Source organism: Anomaloglossus baeobatrachus, chromosome 1, assembly GCF_048569485.1.
Source record: "Anomaloglossus baeobatrachus isolate aAnoBae1 chromosome 1, aAnoBae1.hap1, whole genome shotgun sequence".
Lineage (NCBI taxonomy): Eukaryota > Metazoa > Chordata > Amphibia > Anura > Aromobatidae > Anomaloglossus > Anomaloglossus baeobatrachus.
Genome location: NC_134353.1, coordinates 224,692,407 through 224,713,260, shown reverse-complemented (window position 1 = coordinate 224,713,260; position 20,854 = coordinate 224,692,407). Strand labels below are relative to the sequence as shown.

General features: G+C 47.3%; 1 protein-coding gene across 1 annotated transcript; it reads right to left on the bottom strand.

Moving 5' to 3' along the window:
- Positions 1-7,829: 7,829 nt before the first annotated feature.
- UCP1 (uncoupling protein 1) lies at positions 7,830-13,655 on the bottom strand. Its single transcript, XM_075348373.1, has 7 exons — positions 13,565-13,655; positions 13,166-13,312; positions 11,638-11,845; positions 11,291-11,488; positions 10,179-10,280; positions 8,800-8,980; positions 7,830-8,688 (listed from the first exon to the last, which is right to left on the bottom strand). Exons 2-7 carry the CDS (start codon positions 13,289-13,291, stop codon positions 8,574-8,576), a joined length of 930 nt encoding a protein of 309 aa, XP_075204488.1. The 5' UTR covers positions 13,292-13,312; positions 13,565-13,655; the 3' UTR covers positions 7,830-8,573.
- Between the last annotated feature and the right edge of the window lie 7,199 nt (positions 13,656-20,854).

The following is a 20,854-nucleotide window of genomic DNA, read 5'->3' as shown; positions in this document are numbered from 1 at the left end:
GCTCCCACCTCCATTCAGTTTAATGGAAGCAGGATTTTGGAGAGTAGATATAAAGCATGGGGTTAAATTTTCCCGTCAAAACATAGTCTATGACGTTCCCTGAGTCACATGAGGCGTCTGTGCAAAATTTCGTGATTGTAAATGCGATGGTGCGGATTTGTGGCGCCCCTGACCTGGTCAGGCACCACTGAGTACTGCACCCCTGCTGGGGACAGTACAAAACAGGTAATCCAGAAGGCTGACCGAGGTGTGACTACACAGGCGCATAGTGATCAGGTCTCACACATTTACCTTTGAGAGTACCCCTGGGGATCCCAGGAGGGGGCGAAGCCTGGGCGAAGCCTCCATCTCCACTCGAGGGGTGTGGTAGAGAGCCTGGTTGCTAGGTGGCGTAGGCAGGCACAAAAGGGAAAAGAGGAAGGAGGAGGAGAGGAGCAGTCTGAAGCAGAGTGTGGAGGAGTGAGGAGCATGGAAGTGGAGCGCAGACAGGAGCAGCAGTGCAGGTCCCACGAGTGAGCCGGTTTAGTGTGCAGCTCAGGGAAAGCAGACGTGAGGAGCAGACCCTGGAGCTGTGGCAGTCTAACAGCGTCCGCGCAGTGACTACCGACGGGGGAGAACGGTCACCTGGGAGTGCTACCCGAAATCCACACACAGCTAAAGAGAGAGCAACGGAGTGGAAAGTAAGGAGACTGTCAGGGAGAACCAGGCCCAAACGGGTAGCAGGTCCCAGTGCAGGGATAGATCCACCTTTCCCTTGCCAAACCTGCATGAGGGGGCACTTTACACTCCCAAGACAACACTACAGAGTCCGCAGCCACGTAGCCATAGTTAGGGCCCATAGTTCACAGGAGGCAAGCAGCCGGAGTGTCCTGGTCCAGGCTACAAGCAAACGGGCCAAAACGAAGGTGAGAGAGGCGCCAGCAACTTCCCTGGGTGACCCCCATAGGGACTAAAAGTCGGGGTTACCCCAAAACGTAAAGGGCTAAGGAAGGCGAGTCGGTAGCCACCCTCATCAGTCAGCCTGAAGGACACCTGGTTCCAGCCTGGTTCATCCCAGCTACGCCCGGGTTACTCACCCTGCCATCAACAGTGAGTAAAACCCCTGAAAGACATCCTGCTTGTGTTGAGTTATTCTGCGCCTTGTGGTTCTACACACCCACACGGGACCCTGGGGCATGCCTCACTCTCAGGAGGCTATTACAACTGACTGCACCCACCATCAGCCCCAGGCGTCCCTTAATCTGCAGTGGCGGTCCCCACTGACCGCAATTCTGAGAGTGGCGTCACGACAATCCTAGATAGAAGATTTCCTACCTGTGACAGGATCCAGCTGCGTGGAGTCCCTGAAGGTAATGCACCGACACAATACTTGCGGGGCTTCACATCTGGCGTCACGAACAGGATAAGGACTAGACCTGTCCAGACAGGTGACCATGTGCCTGGGCGGTCCGCTTGGAAAATTGGAAGCGCCGCCATATTGCCACCATGAAAAGCGCGCTGAAAAACAACAGCAGCCCGCGCTGGGAGAAGTTACCGCCCACGAAGAGGTGTGGCTACCCAGAGATCCCCTGCAGAGTCCTGTCCTCGCAAGTGATGAGAGCGGAGGCGTTCAGAGACGTCGGGAAAGAAAGGGAGCCAGAAGCCTGCTACTAGAAGAAGGAGACGCAGAGGAAATGGCGTCTGAACGCAGAGACCCAGAACCAGGCTCCGCTGCCTGGTGGTATCGGGAACTTGCCCAGTTTTGCGACCAACTGGAGGCCAGGGTCATATGGCAGATCAGCGAGGGACGTACGGAGCTTCTGGAGATGGCTGCAGCGGTTCAGGCCTATGAGAGGGGAACCGCACGACGAGTGCCAGACCGAGCGGCGACGACTCAGACCCCGACGATGTTACCGATGGGTGAGTCCTGTGTTGCCCCTGTCAGCGCGAGTGCCCCGACCCTTGCTGCCATGCCCGCGGTCCCTGAAGAGGCGCCCGGCGCTGCAACGCTGAATCAGGCCGCAGCCACGCCAGGTGCGGCCCGCCGAGCCCAGGCCGCCGCAACGATGCCCAGCCCGGCCCGCAAAGATCCGGCTGCCACCTCGACCCTCCTCCACGCCGCAGGCGTGACGCTGACCCAGGCCGCCGCCATGCTAGGCCCGGCCCGCCAAGACCCCACCGCAGCAGCGACGCTCGTCCGCGCCGCAAGTGAGGTGCTGAACCAGGCCGCAGCCACGTCAGGTGCGGCCCGCCAAGGACCGGCTGCAGCTGCGGCGCCAATCCAGGCCGCAGGAGCACCCAGCCCGGCCTGCACAGATCCCATCGCAGCTGCGACGCCAATCCAGGCCGCAGAAGCGCCCAGCCCGGCCCGCACAGATTCCATCGCGGCTGCGACGCCAATCCAGGCCGCCGCAGCGATGCCCTGCTCGGCCCGCCAAGACCAGGCCGCTGCCACGCCAGGCTCGGCCCGCCAAGACCAGGCCGCTGCCACGCCAGGCTCGGCCCGCCAAGACAAGACTGTACCACTGTTTACCCCGGCCTGCAAGGCCAGAGCAGACACCGCTCCCCAGTCTAAGGAAGTCCCTGCTAGGAAGTCCCTGCTGGGGGAGGACCCCGAATACTGGAAGCTGAAGGCTGACCTAGAGGCCCAGTTCCCACAGGAGATGGTGGACCGGTATCTGCTCCCTCCGCACACCCCCAGGAGGATTCCGGCAATATCCACGCCAAAAAGTCCATTGCCCTGGCCGGCTGATGAACACCCATCCCCAGCGCTGCCACAACAGGAGTGCTCAGAAGAACTAAGGGGGAGAGGAGAACAGAAGGCTGAGGAGCTGACCCCGGAGCCATCAGCAGGGGATCCATGCCCAGAGCCAGAGATGTTGCCATATTCCCGCTGGGATGAAGAGAGCCCGACACCCTCCGCTGAGGAAGATTTGTCCAGAAACCTCACCTGGGAGCCTGCAAGCAGTGAAGTAGCAACCCAGCAGAATCCAGCCCGCAAGACACGGCGCCGCAGCAGAACAAAGTTTTCCCCTGCACAGCAATCTCCGAATAGGAAGGATGAAGTAACAGCCAGAGACTTGGAAGAGAAACGGTCTTTAAGAAGAGCCAAATCACAGGTCAGAGGCCCACTTTGTCGTGGAGTTGTGGAAGACTTCAGCTTGAAGAGTGGATATGGTTTCATAGTTGCACCTGGCATGAAAGAAGGTATCTTTGTGAATAGAAGGGATGTTAGAGCCCATTTGCCTAGAGGACATCCAGGAAGAAACTTACAGATAGGAGACTCAGTAGAATTCACAAAACACCAAGGAGAACGCGGATGGTACGCACTAGATGTCAGACCATGTACCAGAAATCCCTACAGTAAACCTGCTGTCTCAACACTACGAGATAAAGAAAGAGAAAAAGAAACAGACACAGAAGAAGAGGAAAGAAAAGACAAAGAACCCATTGATGAGACCACTACAGATGATGACGACAGGTGCCGCAGCCCTACAGGCCCAAGCCCTGGTAAGGAGGAAGAAGGAGCAAAGTTCATGTAAAGTAAAGTAAAGTACAGCAGTTACAAGTTTTGACAAGTTTTGCAACGTTTACATGTTCAAGAAATGTGCCCACATGAACTAATGTGAGAAACCTCTTTTTGCACTTTGAAAAATGAACCTTAAGGCTATGAACTGGCTATAGCCACAAACTCTCGCAGTGTAAATAGTTACCCAGAGGTACCACCACCAGAGCCAGCCTGTTTAGGGGCCTGGCTCGCCTGCAACCAGGGAGCACGCCTGTTTATGGGGCCTGGCTCTCCACCACAAAGAGGGTACCTGGTCAGCACCAACTGTGGAGGCCGCCTCTACATCCTGCCAGAAGAGGCTGAAGGCGCGGCTCCACCAGGCCAGGTATACCCTGAAACCACCAGACCATGAAAGCCGCCTCTACATCCTGCCAGAAGTGGCTGAAGGCGCGGCCAACGAGAGAGGGTTTAGGGTGGGTTAACGGACTTGTGGGTGGAGGGTGGTGATGTATGGTACCTGATGGTTTTAAAACGTTTTACCATGTTTTACTGTTTTACGCATTTTAAAATGTTGTCTTGCAGCCCGAGGACGTGCTGGTGATAACTAAGGGGGAATGTGGCGCCCCTGACCTGGTCAGGCACCACTGAGTACTGCACCCCTGCTGGGGACAGTACAAAACAGGTAATCCAGAAGGCTGACCGAGGTGTGACTACACAGGCGCATAGTGATCAGGTCTCACACATTTACCTTTGAGAGGACCCCTGGGGATCCCAGGAGGGGGCGAAGCCTGGGCGAAGCCTCCATCTCCACTCGAGGGGTGTGGTAGAGAGCCTGGTTGCTAGGTGGCGTAGGCAGGCACAAAAGGGAAAAGAGGAAGGAGGAGGAGAGGAGCAGTCTGAAGCAGAGTGTGGAGGAGTGAGGAGCATGGAAGTGGAGCTCAGACAGGAGCAGCAGTGCAGGTCCCACGAGTGAGCCAGTTTAGTGTGCAGCTCAGGGAAAGCAGACGTGAGGAGCAGACCCTGGAGCTGTGGCAGTCTAACAGCGTCCGCGCAGTGACTACCGACGGGGGAGAACGGTCACCTGGGAGTGCTACCCGAAATCCACACACAGCTAAAGAGAGAGCAACGGAGTGGAAAGTAAGGAGACTGTCAGGGAGAACCAGGCCCAAACGGGTAGCAGGTCCCAGTGCAGGGATAGATCCACCTTTCCCTTGCCAAACCTGCATGAGGGGGCACTTTACACTCCCAAGACCACACTACAGAGTCCGCAGCCACGTAGCCATAGTTAGGGCCCATAGTTCACAGGAGGCAAGCAGCCGGAGTGTCCTGGTCCAGGCTACAAGCAAACGGGCCAAAACGAAGGTGAGAGAGGCGCCAGCAACTTCCCTGGGTGACCCCCATAGGGACTAAAAGTCGGGGTTACCCCAAAACGTAAAGGGCTAAGGAAGGCGAGTCGGTAGCCACCCTCATCAGTCAGCCTGAAGGACACCTGGTTCCAGCCTGGTTCATCCCAGCTACGCCCGGGTTACTCACCCTGCCATCAACAGTGAGTAAAACCCCTGAAAGACATCCTGCTTGTGTTGAGTTATTCTGCGCCTTGTGGTTCTACACACCCACACGGGACCCTGGGGCATGCCTCACTCTCAGGAGGCTATTACAACTGACTGCACCCACCATCAGCCCCAGGCGTCCCTTAATCTGCAGTGGCGGTCCCCACTGACCGCAATTCTGAGAGTGGCGTCACGACAATCCTAGATAGAAGATTTCCTACCTGTGACAGGATCCAGCTGCGTGGAGTCCCTGAAGGTAATGCACCGACACAATACTTGCGGGGCTTCACAGATTCCTTTAGCGGGGACACACACACACACACACACACACACACACAGACACAGACACACACACACACACAGACAGACAAAGACACACACACACACACAGACAGAAACAGACACACACACACTGAGCTTTATATATTAGATTTATTTTCTTCACTACCCACATACTTATACAGTTACCTATAGTAAACCTTTTTTTCCCCCCAAACTGCTGTTTGTTTTTATTAGCAGTGGAACATGCATCAAATTTGTGTTATATTTAACCAAATTATGTTCACATTTCTGAAAAGGTTTTATTTTTTTTTTTTTTTATGTTTTAGTTTGTATGCACAAATGTGGCCACCAGAGAGCACAAGCACACCATCTCTATTTCAGCCAGTGTAGATGGCTACAGACTGGTTCCACATTGCTTGTTGCACATTGTTACATACCATCTATTGTAGTTTTGCAGACTGTAGTCCAGAGGCTTGTTCACTGTGCCGTGCAAATTATTAAAATTCAATTAAACATTTGATACTTTTTGTAAATGTTGGGGCTTGACATTTTCATACACTTTTCTCATTTTTGTGGATTATGTTTGTAATTTCTTACAAGTCTAGTTAAGTAGTATTACACATTGTAATATTCGCATGGTGTACAGCGCCTATAATAGTTAGATTGTCCCCGATGCCTAATATGAAGCTGCTGTAACATTTACTACTATTTTATGCTTGGTTGATCATATATTTTAAAAACCTCCCTTAAAAATACTTTTCACTATAGTTGTAACTTACAACATAAAAGCAGAGTAAAATCCACAGCAAAATGTTTGATTACAACTATACCCTGAGATTAGATGAGACAATAAAACTTTCAATCGGTGATGAAAATATTTAAAACTTTCATCATTGGATTCAGCTTTACAGCCCATGCACAATGACTTCATTATAGCAATATGAGGGTACATAATGACATTGTCTGACAAGGAATAGCACAACACATGCGGCACCACCCGGCTGTCGTGGGTTTCACTCACTCCGATCCCGACTGCTCTGCAGGTCTTTCTGGATGACACTGAGGTGCTCTGCTTGTCAAAACCCAGTGATCCAAGAATACAGAAGAAGAGCGGCACACTTCAATCGTGAAAGTTTTTTTTAATAAAGCAGGTATGTGAAAAAACAGCAACCATGGTAATTATGGAAACAGGGAGAGGGTACAAACAGAAACACTGAGCTGGACGATGGGTAGGCCCGTAGAAGCACTGATCGGCGCAAAACGGCCGTCGTGCGGCTCAGTCCTCCTGTTTGTACCCTCTCCCCGTTTCCATAATTACCGTGATTGCTGTTTTTTCACATATCTGGATTATTAAAAGAAGAAAACTTTCACGATTGAAGTGTGCCACTGTTCTTCTGTATTCTAACATAATAATGACATGTCTGCTGTAACAAAATTGTTGTGTGCTCTATATTGAACACTTAAAGGGATTGACCAGTACTTTTATATTCTTAGGATAGGTCATCATTATCAGATTGGTAAGGGTGCCACATCTGTCACCCCCGCTGATTAGTTGTTCCCAGTAACTGCAGTACCCAGATGTGATCAGTTGTGGAGCGGAGCAGCGCATCTCTGACAACTGTATAGTGGCCGCAGCTGAGTACTGCAGATCAAATAGGGGCAGATGTGCAATACCCGGCAATTATATGCTGGTGGAGCGGTGCTGTGTAATTCTAAAACTACTCACATTCGACCAGCACTGGAAACGGCTGATCGGTGGTGGGGGTCACTAACTATGTGATATTGATGACCTATCTTAAAGATATACCATCAATATAAAAGTACTGAACAACCCCTTTATTACTCTGAATCAGCATTAGAAAAAAAAATGTTGGTCAGCACCACCACATAGAATAACACTAAACCGAGTGCTATCCCATAAGATATCGTATAGCACTCGCCCGAGTTATGCTCTCATCTGAGCGCAGCCTCACAGTTACAAGTGCCACCTCTGGAGGAAGCAAGAGTTTTCTCTCCTTCCAGGAAAGTGCTAGTTTGCATTAACACCTGCATGTTACTACACAAGAGCATTGTTGCTCGCATCACAGCTTTCCTGCTTTAATTCAATCTGGTTTATGTGTCCCAATCTGATGACAAAGTTGTTCCAGAGACCTTCATTTCAGCCCTGGGTTATTTATTGGGTTGCTTGCTGTAGTTTGATAAAATAACTTTTATCTGCTCCTCCTCTGCTAGTCCTCTCAACGAGCTCTGTATTAACACCATTGATTGAGCGCTTTCTGCTTACCCTATGCATAGGCAGAAAACTGACAATCAGTATGGTCAGTGCTCATGATAGACTATGGGGCAAGATCTTATCTTTGATCAAAACTACAGCAAGAAGTAGGTGGCAGCACTGGAATCATGGTCTCTGCTCTTATGCTGTACGGCGGTAAGGTGGCAAAAACCTGCTGACAGATTCCCTTTCAGTATTCTGTTTTCATATTCTATATATAAATAATGAACACACATGGTTTTCTTAAAAAATATAGCCATTTATTCTGCTCATTTCACCATTTGAAATAAATATAAATGTACAGAAAAATGTATGAAATTGGATTCCTGAAGTTTGTATACAAATTACAGTAAAGTGCTTCTAGGACTTTTGTAAAATGTATTGTTTATGGGGCTCCGCCGGCTGAGAACTGAGCCAAACAGCGAGACTAGATATATACTGATGGGTCATGCAGTATTGGGTATGCTTATCCGCAGTTTATCTATGTGCAGCTGACGCAGATTTCACCCTTTGCATTTAAAATCCACTCCGCTTGTTCCTTTCTGTACAGATATTTTCAGCGATATGAGATTTGTTGAGATCTCATCTACTTAACTGGTACTGGGGTACACAGAAGCCCACAACCTGTGAACATACCATTAAAATATTTTTAGGCCTTATTTTCTTTTTAAATAGAAGAACCAGCTTCTGCAATAAATTATATCGCTTTGTTCTAGGACAATATATCCACTTTCCCTCCTTTATAGAACAGTATTCTGGTGTTACAAGATGGATGTGTGCCGTGTATACTGTATTGTACCTATGTACCGTACACAGGAATACTCTATATAGGCTGTTGTACAAGTTTTCCTTAAGTTTATGTTTGTCATCTTTCCCCACTCCTTCAGTATACACATGTATCATATACTAGGGTGGGCTAGCACGCTCATATTAGTGTATTTTTATGCCGTGAGTCCTGGTCTCTGTTCTGGTCTTCAGCTTTTCATACTGCGTATTCCACTCTTTGTCTGGACATCATCATTGCTCTCTTCAGTTGCTCGTAAGACACAAACATGACGACATTCCAGGATCCCAACCTCAGGAAAGATGGCACAAACCTGTAAGGACATAAAAGGTAAAGATGTCATAAGATTATGAAAAATGTTGTGTTAGTGTCTTCTATGATCTCAGTGATGTGTAATCTTCTTATACAGGGATATGACAATTACCCTTTATAAAAGGCGGTAGGCCCCTCCTTGGTAAGCATGGTCCATGCACAGTTTATCGCTGACTTGTACTGTCCAGGTGGAGAATTCATGTATCTTGTCTTGACCACATCGACTGGGGAAGCAATAACGGTAGTACAAAACCCAGCTCCGAAGGCAGATACAAAATGGCATGGCAGGTTATCTACGAAACACCGAAGAAAATGTTATAACACAGAAATCACATCAACATCTACAGTGTAGCATAGCCCAGTGGCTTCTTAATTACACGGTGTCTTCTTTAGTCTATGTTCACACAGCTCATCTTTTGCTGCATTTTTGGTGCGTTTTTGAGGTCACAAAGATGCACCTAGATGCATGCATTTCCTTCTCCCAGCAAAGTCTATGAGATTTCTATTTTGCTGTCCACACTCGGCATCTTTTTTGGGCTGCGTTTTTGAAGATGCAGCATGTCAACTCTTGTGTTTTTCCAGCGTTTTTGAGCCTTTCCGGTCAATAGATTTGACTTAAACATATTGGGCAAAACGCGGTAAAAGTTAGTAAAAAAAACGCATTGCATTTTTTTATGCGTTTTTCCGCGGTGCGTATTTGGTGCATTTTTTGGGACAAAAACGCTGCATCTTTGTTGTAAAAAAAAAAAAGATGCGTGTGAACATACCCATATATCAGCTCAACATGAAACTATATGAAGCAGCCTTAGTCAAATGGCAGCAACTAATATAGGATACTAATATTACATGTATCTGTGCTATAAGAAGAAGAACAAAACGGAGTGTAATTTATAAATATTGAATATTTAGGGATTAATGTCATATTAAAGGGATCCTGACACCTTCATGCTGTCCGAATCATGACCTTCGTGAATCAGCGTCTGGTTCTGTTATTACAGCCATGTATGATTTATGCAGTTTTCAGAGAAAACAAAAGAGAGCTGGCAAGGTACGATGTGATGACTAGTCCAAGAAGCGTCTCCTGCGGATCCTCCCTGCCTCACTTTTCTAGATGGAGACCTATCAGTTTAGGCGAGTCGGGCGGGGAGAAACAGTCAGGGACCTCTCTTAAACTGGTCATCCTCAATCATCCCAAGGTGAAGCGTTTCAGAGTGAAACTTACATGGTTGCAATAATGGATCAGATCTTTGATTCATTCTGTCTGTGGCGCGGGCAGCATGAATCAATTGTCAGGTTCCTTTTACTTGTGATCATTTCTGCACAGCCCTACAGAATATGTTGGCATTATTTAGGCAATGAGGAATAAAAGTCATAACTTGATATATGTATATTTCCTACTTTACAGTTATTGTCTGCCACTGCTGCGGACACACAATACCTTACTTATAACCAATAACGCCAATAGAGAGACTTTAGTAAGGCAGTAGTTACCTGTCAATAGTTTGTACTGCAGCAATGATTCCTTTATTAAGTCATAGGTCACCAGTTCAGTGCAGTTAACAATCGCATTTCGTGTCACATTTGGAAATGTTCCTGTGTAAAAAAAAAAAAAAATGATACAAAATTGTAATAATTTGCAAATGACATAAAGGACTTCTATTGTACATTCAATTACAATTCAAGTCTAATGTCCATCTGGAAAACTTATATATACATTATATACTGCTCAAAAAAAATAAAGAACACTTGAACAACAAAATGGTATTTTAGTGTTCCCTTTATTTTTTTGAGCAGTATATATATATATATATATATATATATATATATATATATATATATATATATATATATATATATATATAAAATATACTGTATATATATATATATATAAAATATACTGTGTATATATATATATATATAAAATATACTGTATATATATATATATATAAAATATATACTGTATATATATATATAAAATATATACTGTATATATATATATATATATATATATAAAATATATACTGTATATATATATATATATATATAAAATATATACTGTGTATATATATATAAAATATATACTGTATATATATATATATAAAATATATACTGTGTATATATATATATATATATATATATATAAAATATATACTGTATATATATATATATATTATTATTATTATTATTTATATTATTATTATTTATTATTATAGCGCCATTTATTCCATGGCGCTTTACAAGTGAAAGGGTATATGTACAACAATCATTAACAGTACATAACAGACTGGTACAGGAGGAGAGAGGACCCTGCCCGCGAGGGCTCACAGTCTACAGGGAATGGGTGATGGTACGATAGGTGAGGACAGGATATATATATAATATATTGTGTATATATATACACTGTATATATATATATACACACACATAGAGATATATATATATATATATATGTGTATATATATATATATATATATATATATATATATATATATTATACTTTTTCTTACTATTCAAGTCTAATTTCCATTTGGAAAGCTTTTAATGAGTACATTTTTCTTAGGAGTATAAATCCCATCACTGTATATCACTTCTATATCATGTACCTTTCCATAGGCCTTTCATTCCTTCTTGCCTTGCAATGGTCTTGTACGCCTCCATAGTACCATTGTATCTCTTCTTTACCCCGCGGAGATTGGCCTGGGCTTGGAATCGGACTTTTACCACATCCGTTGGCTGCGCTATTGTAACCGCCAGCGCTCCTGTCGTGCATCCAGCGAGTATTCTGCTCATAATCCCAGCTTCTACAACAAGAATATACTATGATCAATGACATGTAGGCACAACATAGTACACTGTACAGAGTAATGACACAATGGGAGAAATGCAGTAGTCTGAACGTTTCCTATAATCAATATGTGTACACTTAAAGACATCAGGGTCATGTACTTACTCTCTTTTCCATTGGTGTAGAAGCCTTTGACTGTATCATAGAGTCCAATTCTAATGGAAGCAAAACTCATTTGTCTTTGTAGTCCAGCCACTAATCCATTGTAGAGGCTTTTGGGTCCTTCGGTCTTCACAATTGTACTTATGGTGCCAAAAACGCCTTTATAACGGATTCCATTGATGGCCCCCGACACGGTTGACTCTCCTTGTATCTGAACAAACACAGATTTTTTTCATTTTTTTGTGTAACAGACACACAATGTTTATAGCACCTACAGTATACTACTTGATCATTAGGGTAAATTAATATTTTGGAAGAAGTGCAAATAATGGTATTGTAACATCTGGCCTAAAGGAGCAATAGGATTGGTGGAATATATGGAAAACCCCGAAGTTATAGAATGGCATTTTGGGACATCTAGGTTGTCAGGCTATGTTTCAAGATAGAATATAAGTAAAATATTAAAAAAAAGGTACAGATACATCAATGGCATTTAGTTTTTGGATTGGGTACACAACACGGTGAACTCACTGACTTTGTGCATGGGTGCTAATCATACATTTATAATGACTTAGGTTTAATTATTGTGAGCACAGTTTATCTCTGACTTTCCCTCATCCATATCATCCTCTTACCTGTAGTCTGAGAGCAGTTTATCTCTGACTTTCCCCCATCCTTATCATCCTCTTACCTGTAGTCTGAGAGCAGTTTATCTCTGACTTTCCCCCATCCTTATCATCCTCTTACCTGTAGTCTGAGAGCAGTTTATCTCTGACTTTCCCCCATCCTTATCATCCTCTTACCTGTAGTCTGAGAGCAGTTTATCTCTGACTTTCCCCCATCCTTATCATCCTCTTACCTGTAGTCTGAGAGCAGTTTATCTCTGACTTTCCCCCATCCTTATCATCCTCTTACCTGTAGTCTGAGAGCAGTTTATCTCTGACTTTCCCCCATCCATATCATCCTCTTACCTGTAGTCTGAGAGCAGTTTATCTCTGACTTTCCCCCATCCTTATCATCCTCTTACCTCTAGTCTGAGAGCAGTTTATCTCTGACTTTCCCCCATCCTTATCATCCTCTTACCTGTAGTCTGAGAGCAGTTTATCTCTGACTTTCCCCCATCCTTATCATCCTCTTACCTGTAGTCTGAGAGCAGTTTATCTCGGACTTTCCTTCATCCATATCATCCTCTTACCTCTAGTCTGAGAGCAGTTTATCTCTGACTTTCCCCCATCCTTATCATCCTCTTACCTGTAGTCTGAGAGCAGTTTATCTCTGACTTTCCCCCATCCTTATCATCCTCTTACCTGTAGTCTGAGAGCAGTTTATCTCGGACTTTCCCTCATCCATATCATCCTCTTACCTCTAGTCTGAGAGCAGTTTATCTCTGACTTTCCCCCATCCTTATCATCCTCTTACCTGTAGTCTGAGAGCAGTTTATCTCTGACTTTCCCCCATCCTTATCATCCTCTTACCTGTAGTCTGAGAGCAGTTTATCTCTGACTTTCCCCCATCCTTATCATCCTCTTACCTGTAGTCTAACTTTTGCTGTGTCCAGGGGGAATGTGAAGAGGTCCGCTATGCATGCTGCAGTCCCAGCACCGATGAACTTCACAGCTGGGGTAGGGGGGATGTCAGAGGGTCTCAGTCCAACCATTTTGATTAGATGAATTTAAGGCTGTGATAAAACAAGGAAAAACTATTAAAAACATAATTGACAGGTAGTCGTAATGACATTTCTTACCAAACGCTGGCTGACAAATAGTTAATCACTGCAAAAATTACGCATTGGAAAAAAAAGTGCAAGACAAGCAACACTAACTTATTCCCTAGAAATCTGCATGTCTACTAGCCAGGCTTACAAGAGGTAATGATTTACATGTGGATGACATATTCCCTTCTAGTATCTTAGGGTAATGTTCATACTCACTGATCAGACTGGAGAGAGATGGACGTCTCTTGTTCTTTCTTGATCTCACTGGGAGATTTCCCTCTGTGCCAATCCATTCATCAGCGCTCCTTATATAGTGTACCTAGGTGAGATGCTCCGGAGGAGGAGGAGGAGGACCTGTCACATTTACCTGTGACAGGTCCTCATGGCCCACACCCCTAATCTGGACTCCTCCCTCCACTCATCAGGAGGATAGTGATCGTATAAGGAAGGCAGAGAACATTTATTAATTGCAGTTGTATCATCATGGCATTAAAGTCTTACAGTTTTATGTGGATTAGCTAATATAGCACCATTAATTCCATAGCACTTTACAGGCTGATCATCACTGTCCCCATTGGGGCTCACAATCTAAATTCTGTACAGTATGGAGAGTATGGGAGGAATCCAGAACATACAAACTCCTTACAGATGTTATCCTTGGTGGGATATGAACGGAGGACACTGCAAGGTGCTAACCACTGAGTCACCGTCTGTCTGTACATCTTTTCATTATGTGAACGCACTGGAGGACACAGACAGAAGAGGGCCCCTGGACTGTATATTGGCCCTTTTGCAGCCCAAGAGCTCATCAAAAAACACAATTCCACCTATTATGGAGGTAGGCATGGGCCCCTAACCCCTGGGACTCCTGTGCACCCGCACTGGTTACACCAATGATATATTCGCCCATGTGTGTAAGAAGTCTCCGCAGGACACTATAATGATGGAAATGATCATGTATAAATCATTTACAGACCAGTGATTAGATGTTTATTTCTTCATCATATCTAGTCTAAATTTGATGCCCTGTGTCTAAAACAGAAGTAGAGAAAATATTAGAACTTCTACCTACACAGAGAAAACTGGGATTACAACATGATTTATGAAAGCAATCTCAGCCTTTCAGAAATAAAAGCATGTATATGCAGCAGTAAAAGTAAAGCACTTTAAATACTAAACTTTTTTTCCTCCATAAATCAAAAGTACAAGTGAAAATATTTAGCTGTAGTATATCTTATGACACAAATACAGTCTATCACAAAAGTGAGTACACCCCTCACATTTTTGTAAATATTGTATATCTTTTCATGGGACAAGAAGAACCATGAAGATATTACACTGATATAATGTAAAGTAGTCAGTGTACAGTTTGTAAACGGTTGGGGCCACATGGGGACTACTGCGATCCCCTAGCATGACACTCGGCTCACGCTGGCAGTACAGCAGAGCCGAGTGTCATGCGAGTGTGCCTGCGACTGAGGTCCGACTGTGCGAGCAGAACTCAGCTGCGGGGGGCGGGCCGACACTGAGGAGGGGTGGGAGGGATTTCTCTCCCTCTCTCCTCTGTAGCCGGCTATTGCGATTCTCGCTCTGCACCCGCGGTACACTGGTGTACTGCGAGGGCAGTGCGATTTTTCTCTCACCCCATACACTTGAATGGGTGCGAGAGAAAGAGTCTCGCATTACAGTTGCAGCATGCTGCGATTGTTTTCTCGGTGCGATTAGGGCTGAGAAAATAATCGCTCCAGTGCGCTGACACACAGGCTAGAATTGGTCCGAATGGGATGTTTTATCGCACTCCACTCGCACTGATTTTCTCGCCGTGTGGCTTAGACCTAACAGTGTAAATTTGGTGCCCTCTAAGTAACTCAACACACAGCCAATAATGTCAACTGCTGGCAACAAAAGTGAGTACACCCCTAAGTGAAAATGGCCAAATTGTGCCCAATTAGCCATTATCCCTCCAGTGTCGTGTCAGTCATTAGTGTTACAAGGTCTCCGACGTGAATGCAGAGCAGGTATGTTACATTTGGTGTTATCAATCACACACTCTCATACTGGTTCCTGGAAGTTCAACATGGTACCTCGTTGCAAAGAATTCTCTGAGGATCTGAAAAAAAACAAAACAATTATTACTTTACATAAAGATGGCCTAGGCCAGGGGTGGGGAACCTCCGGCCCGCAGGCCGTTTGCGGCCCACGATTACTTTTTTTTGTGGCCCCCAGGCACATTCCCAGAGACCGCAGTGTTCGGGCGGCAACTGTGATCTTACTGGTTGCCGGCCCTTTAAATCCTAACTAGAGGAGCAGCAGCTTTACTGGCCTCCCTGCTGCACATGCCTCCTGGACCTGAGCTGTGTGACACCTCCCCCCAGTGCTGTGAGCCCGCAACACAGTGCTGTCCCCCATCCCAGTGATGTGTACCCCCTAGTAGTGTGTGTGTGTGTGTGCCCTCCCCAGTGCTGTGTTCCACCCCGCAGTGCTGTGTGCCACCCTCGGTGCTGTGTACTATTCCCCAGTGCTGCGTAACCCTCATTGTTGTCTGTGCCCATCCGGGTTATGTCTATGCTCCCCCAGTACAGTCTGTGACCCCAGTCCTGTTCGTACCCTCCTAGTGCTGTCTGCACCACCTAATGTTGTCTGTGTCACCGCCAGTGCTGTCTATGCCACAGTCAGTGTTGTCCATGTCCCCCAGTCCAGTCCATGCCCCCTAGTGCTGTCCATGCTCCCCAGTGCTCTGTACCTCCCAGTGCTGTGTGCCACCCCTCAGTGCTATTTGCCACCCCCCAGTGCTGTGTACCACCCCCTAGTGCTGTGTACCAACCCCCAGTGCAGTCCTAGTAATTACTACTGTTGTCCGTGCCCCCCAGTGCTGTCCATGCCCCCTGGAAATGTCTATGCTTCCCTAGTCCTATTCTTGCCCCTCTAGTGCTGTCTGTGCCCCCTAATGCTGTCCATATATGCCCCCAGCCTCTCTTGTGATATATATGCCCCCAGACCCTCCTGTGATGTATATGCCCCAACCCCTCCAGTGATATATATGTCCCAGCCTCTCCTGTGTTTTATATGCCCCCAGCCCATCCTGTGATGTATATGCCTCCAGCTTCTCCTGTAATGTATATGCCCCCTGCCCCTCCTGTAATTTATATACCACAGCCTCTCCTGTAATGTATGTGTTTCCAGCCTCTCCTGTGATGTATTTGCCCCTATCCTCTCCTATGATGTATATGCCATCAGCCCCTCCTGTGATGTATATGGCTTCAGCCCCTGCTGTGATGTATATGCCCTCAGCCCCTCCTGCAATTATTAGCACCCCAAGCCTCTCCTGTGATGTATACGCCCTCAGCCTCTCCTGCGATGTAAATGCCCCAGTTTCTCCTGTGATGTATATGTCCCAAACTCTCTTGTGATGTGTGGCCTACCAGCATCTCCTGTAATTTATGCACCTTAGTGTCTCTTGTGATGTGTATGCCCCAGTGTCTCCTGTAATTTATGCGCCCCAACGTCTCCTGTGATGTCTATGGCCCAGCGTCTCCTGTAATGTCTATTCCCCCAGCCTCTCCAGACCGAGACAAACCTGGCAAAGCAGTTGTGAGACGTAATATGAACAATATCACCTAACATCACAGCCGCAGCAAAGAGAAGCCACTCCGGACATCACAGTAGAGGTGAGATAATTAATTATTTCACCAAACATAGCTGGGTAATTTTCAAAGTTGATAATTTTGTGCGGCCACCGAAGGTTGGTAGAAAAGTTCAAATGGCGCCCGGCAGTAAAAAGATTCCCCACCACTGGCCTAGGCTATAAGAAGATTCCTAACACCCTGAAACTGAGCTGCAGCACAGCGACCAAAAACATACAGCAGTTTAACAAGACAGGTTCTACTCAGAACAGGCCTCACCATGGTCAACCAAATTTGACTCAAAGTTGAGTGCACATACCCAGTGTCATATCTAGAGGTTGGGTTTTGAAAATAGACATATGAGTGCTGCAAGCATTGCTGCAGAGATTATAGGGGTAGATGGTCAGCCTGTCAGTGATCAGACCATAGGCTGCACACAGCATCAAATTGGTATGCATGACTGTCGTCCCAAAAGGAAACCACTTGTAAAGATGATGCACAGGAAAGTCTGCAAACAGTTGTCTGAAGACAAGTATACTAAGCACATGGATTACTGGAATTGTGTCCTATGGTCTGATGTGACCAAAATAAACTTATTTGGTTCAGATGGTGTCAACCAGGTGAGGAATACAAAGACACGTGTCTTGCCTACAGCCAAGCATGGTGGTGGGAATGTCATGGTTTGGGGCTGCATAAATGCTGGCAGATGTGGGCAGCTACAGTTCATTGAGGGAACTATGAATGCCAACATGCACTGTGACATAGTGTAGCAGAGCATAATCCCCTCCCTTCGGATACTGGGCTGCAGTGTAGTATTCCAACATCACATGATAACGACCCTAAACACACCTCCAAGGCAAGTGACACACCCGCAGCGGGGCCTGGGGTGACTCGGTACCGGGCAGCGGTTCTGCTCCGGGGGCACCGAGGTGGCAGGGCCCGGTTCCATGATCCCGGCGGTGTTGTTTCGGAAATAGGAAGGGGATGATGACAGTTTATTCGTGACGCCACCTGTGGTATGCGGCCAGTTAGGTGCCACTGCTGCGAGATGGGGACCTCCGGTGCAGATGGTGACGTAGCTTGTACGGTGCAGTTCTCCACAGGTAGAGCTAGGCCCCAGGGCGGATGGGGGTAGTAGTAGTCTATGAAGGCAGAGGCTGCTGGCTGGGAGGCAGCTGCAGCTAATCGCGTCCTCTCATCAGCTGTTCTGCAGTCCTGTTGTGACCACGCGCGCTTCCGCGGTCACAACAAGATCTGAAGAAGTGAGGGTGCATGCGCCGCCCTCTCCTGCAAAATACTAAGTACAGCAGGCTTCAGAAACATGGCGCCGGAGATAAGCGCTATGCGCAGGCGCCAACTCTGGCGCCATGTTTCTGAAGAGAGGAATTTACATATGTCGCGGGCGGGGAGGACGCCGCCGCTGCTGGTCGCTCGCCAACGCTCGAGTCCGGCGCTGCTGCGGCTGCTGCTGCTCGGTGGCTCGAGCGGTGGGCCGGATCCGGGGACTCGAGCGGCGCTCCTCGCCCGTGAGTGAAAGGGGTGGTTGGTTTGAGGGATTTAGTTCGTGACGCCACCCACGGGTTGTGGTGAAGATGGGCACCACCGCTGCTGGTGACGGGGATCCCGGGAGCGATGGCAGAGAGCAGCTGGGATGTTGTTTTCCCCCTCCGTGGGTAGGGGTTGGTGGTCCTGGGGCCCGGTGGTGAGATGGGGAGGCAGGGTTGGTGAGGTGCAGGGTTGCAGGGACAGCGCGGCGCGGTGCCGGATGGCATGGGTGTACTCACTCAGCAAGAGATGCACAAAGTCCTTGGTAAACCAAACAGCTGGATGGAAGGGTCCCGCAGCCGGCTGCAGTGTCACTCACCGGACAGGTGATGGCGGCTGTCTTTCCCTGCACCTTGATGTACTTGATTGACTACGATGGATCCCCAACGGTAGTCCGCTCCCCGGTGTATGGATGCCGGAGGAGCCCGTTTGCCCGCAGGCGCTGGCCCTTGGGTCTCTAGCCTTAGGCGGTAGCTGTATACCCTGACGGTATGGGCGGTTGCCTTCTATTGGGTCTTTGGTTGTTAGGAAACCCCTGTGGTTCCGGTCACACTAGGATTTGACTATTGTCGGCGGCTCAAAGCCTGTTCGGGGTCCGATGGCCCTGCCTGTGTGTGCTGGCTTCACTTCGCTCCCCGGTCGGTACCGGCGGGCCAACGCCCGACCCCGGTCCAACGGTTTCGCGTTGCTTCACCACTCCTGCAGACGGCCACCACCGTCTGCCAACCTTGCTGTCAGTGCCTGGGCCACAAACCCAGACACTCAAGTGTTTACTCCTCACACTTCCACCTCCTGGACTAAACTAACACTTTTCCCGCCTCCAGGCCTGTGAACTCCTCGGTGGGTGGGGCCAACCGCTTGGCTCCGCCCCACCTGGTTTGGACATCAGACCCTGGAGGGAGGCAACAAGGGTTTTGTGTTTGGCTAATGTTACTGTCTAGTGGGGGTGGGGGTGTTTGAGTGTTATCTGTGATGACCTGGCTAGTCCAGGGCGCCACACATACGGCCAGTGAGAGGGAGGAACAGGGGGCGGGGATAAACATCCATAACATGCCCGCACATTAGCAGAGAGGTGCACACGTCAATCAAAAAGTGCACGAATTTGCAAACTTTATAAAGTTGGATTTCACTGACTAAACACCCGAGCTACACCTTAATAGTATGTACAGCCTGTGCCTGATAGTGCCAGTACTGCACTGGCTGCATCTTATACATGAAAACCCTGATGTTTGGTTCCCTTTAAGTGTACCTTCCCTGGTAGTCTTTCTGTGCTTGCTTCGCCTTCCTGCCTTGCGCCCTTGAACCCTGTGCCAGTGCCCGTGGACCCTTTTGAGTGGCGTGAAGCTCTATGCCTTAGTCCTTTAGGGTCACCTTCCAGTGAATTCGTGTGCGGATGTGGCTTTGGTGCTTGCAGTCACCTCAGCTGCTGATTTTACTAGTGGAGTATGTAGGTTCTTCTGCTCTAGCCTAGGAACCAGTCCCCGAGTTGCGGCCAAGTCCTTCCACCCGTAGATTATATGTGGAACAAAGCCACGAGAGGGTATGGCCCTCCCGTGGTCTCTGGACCCCTTCTATCTGTGCCCGGGCCGAGCGGTACCAGATCCAGGCCACGGGTCTTCGCTTCTCCCCTGATCCTCCCTCTCCTTCTCTCTCCACTCTCTACTACTGTCTCAATGTTCCCACTCTAAATACTTCACCCCCTGGCCTGGCTTCGGGTATAATCACGCCCTTGCCATGTCTAATGAGGTGTTGCTGAGTGTGAGTGTTGTGCTTTTATGTGATTCGGTGGTGACCTCCTCCATACCCAGGATGGAATACCACACCTCTGGATGAGGTGCAGTACCTCTTTGGTGACTGAAGCCTCAGGGGCGCCACGCAAGCACTGCATTGCTAAAAAAAATTGTCGGTAAACATGCTAGAATGCTCAAGCATGTCTCCAAATCTAAACCCTATTGAAGATCTGTGGGGCATAATAAAATGAAAGATAGAGGAATGAAAAATCTTTAACATCCCCCAGCTCCATGATGTTGTCATGGAGGAGTGGAAGAGGATTCCAGTGGCTCCTGTGAAGTTAAGTCAGAGCTTGAAAATAATGGTGGCCACATATTGACACTTTGAGCACAATTTGGACATTTTCATTTAGGGGCGTACTCACTTTTGTTGCCAGTTGTTTAGGCATTAATGAATGTGTGTTGAGTTATTTATAGGACACACCAAATTTACACTGTTATACAAGCTGTACACTGACTGCATTGTATCAAAGTGTCATATCTTCATTGATGTCCTATGAAAAGATATAAAATGTTTACAAACATATTAAGGGTGTACTCACGTTTGT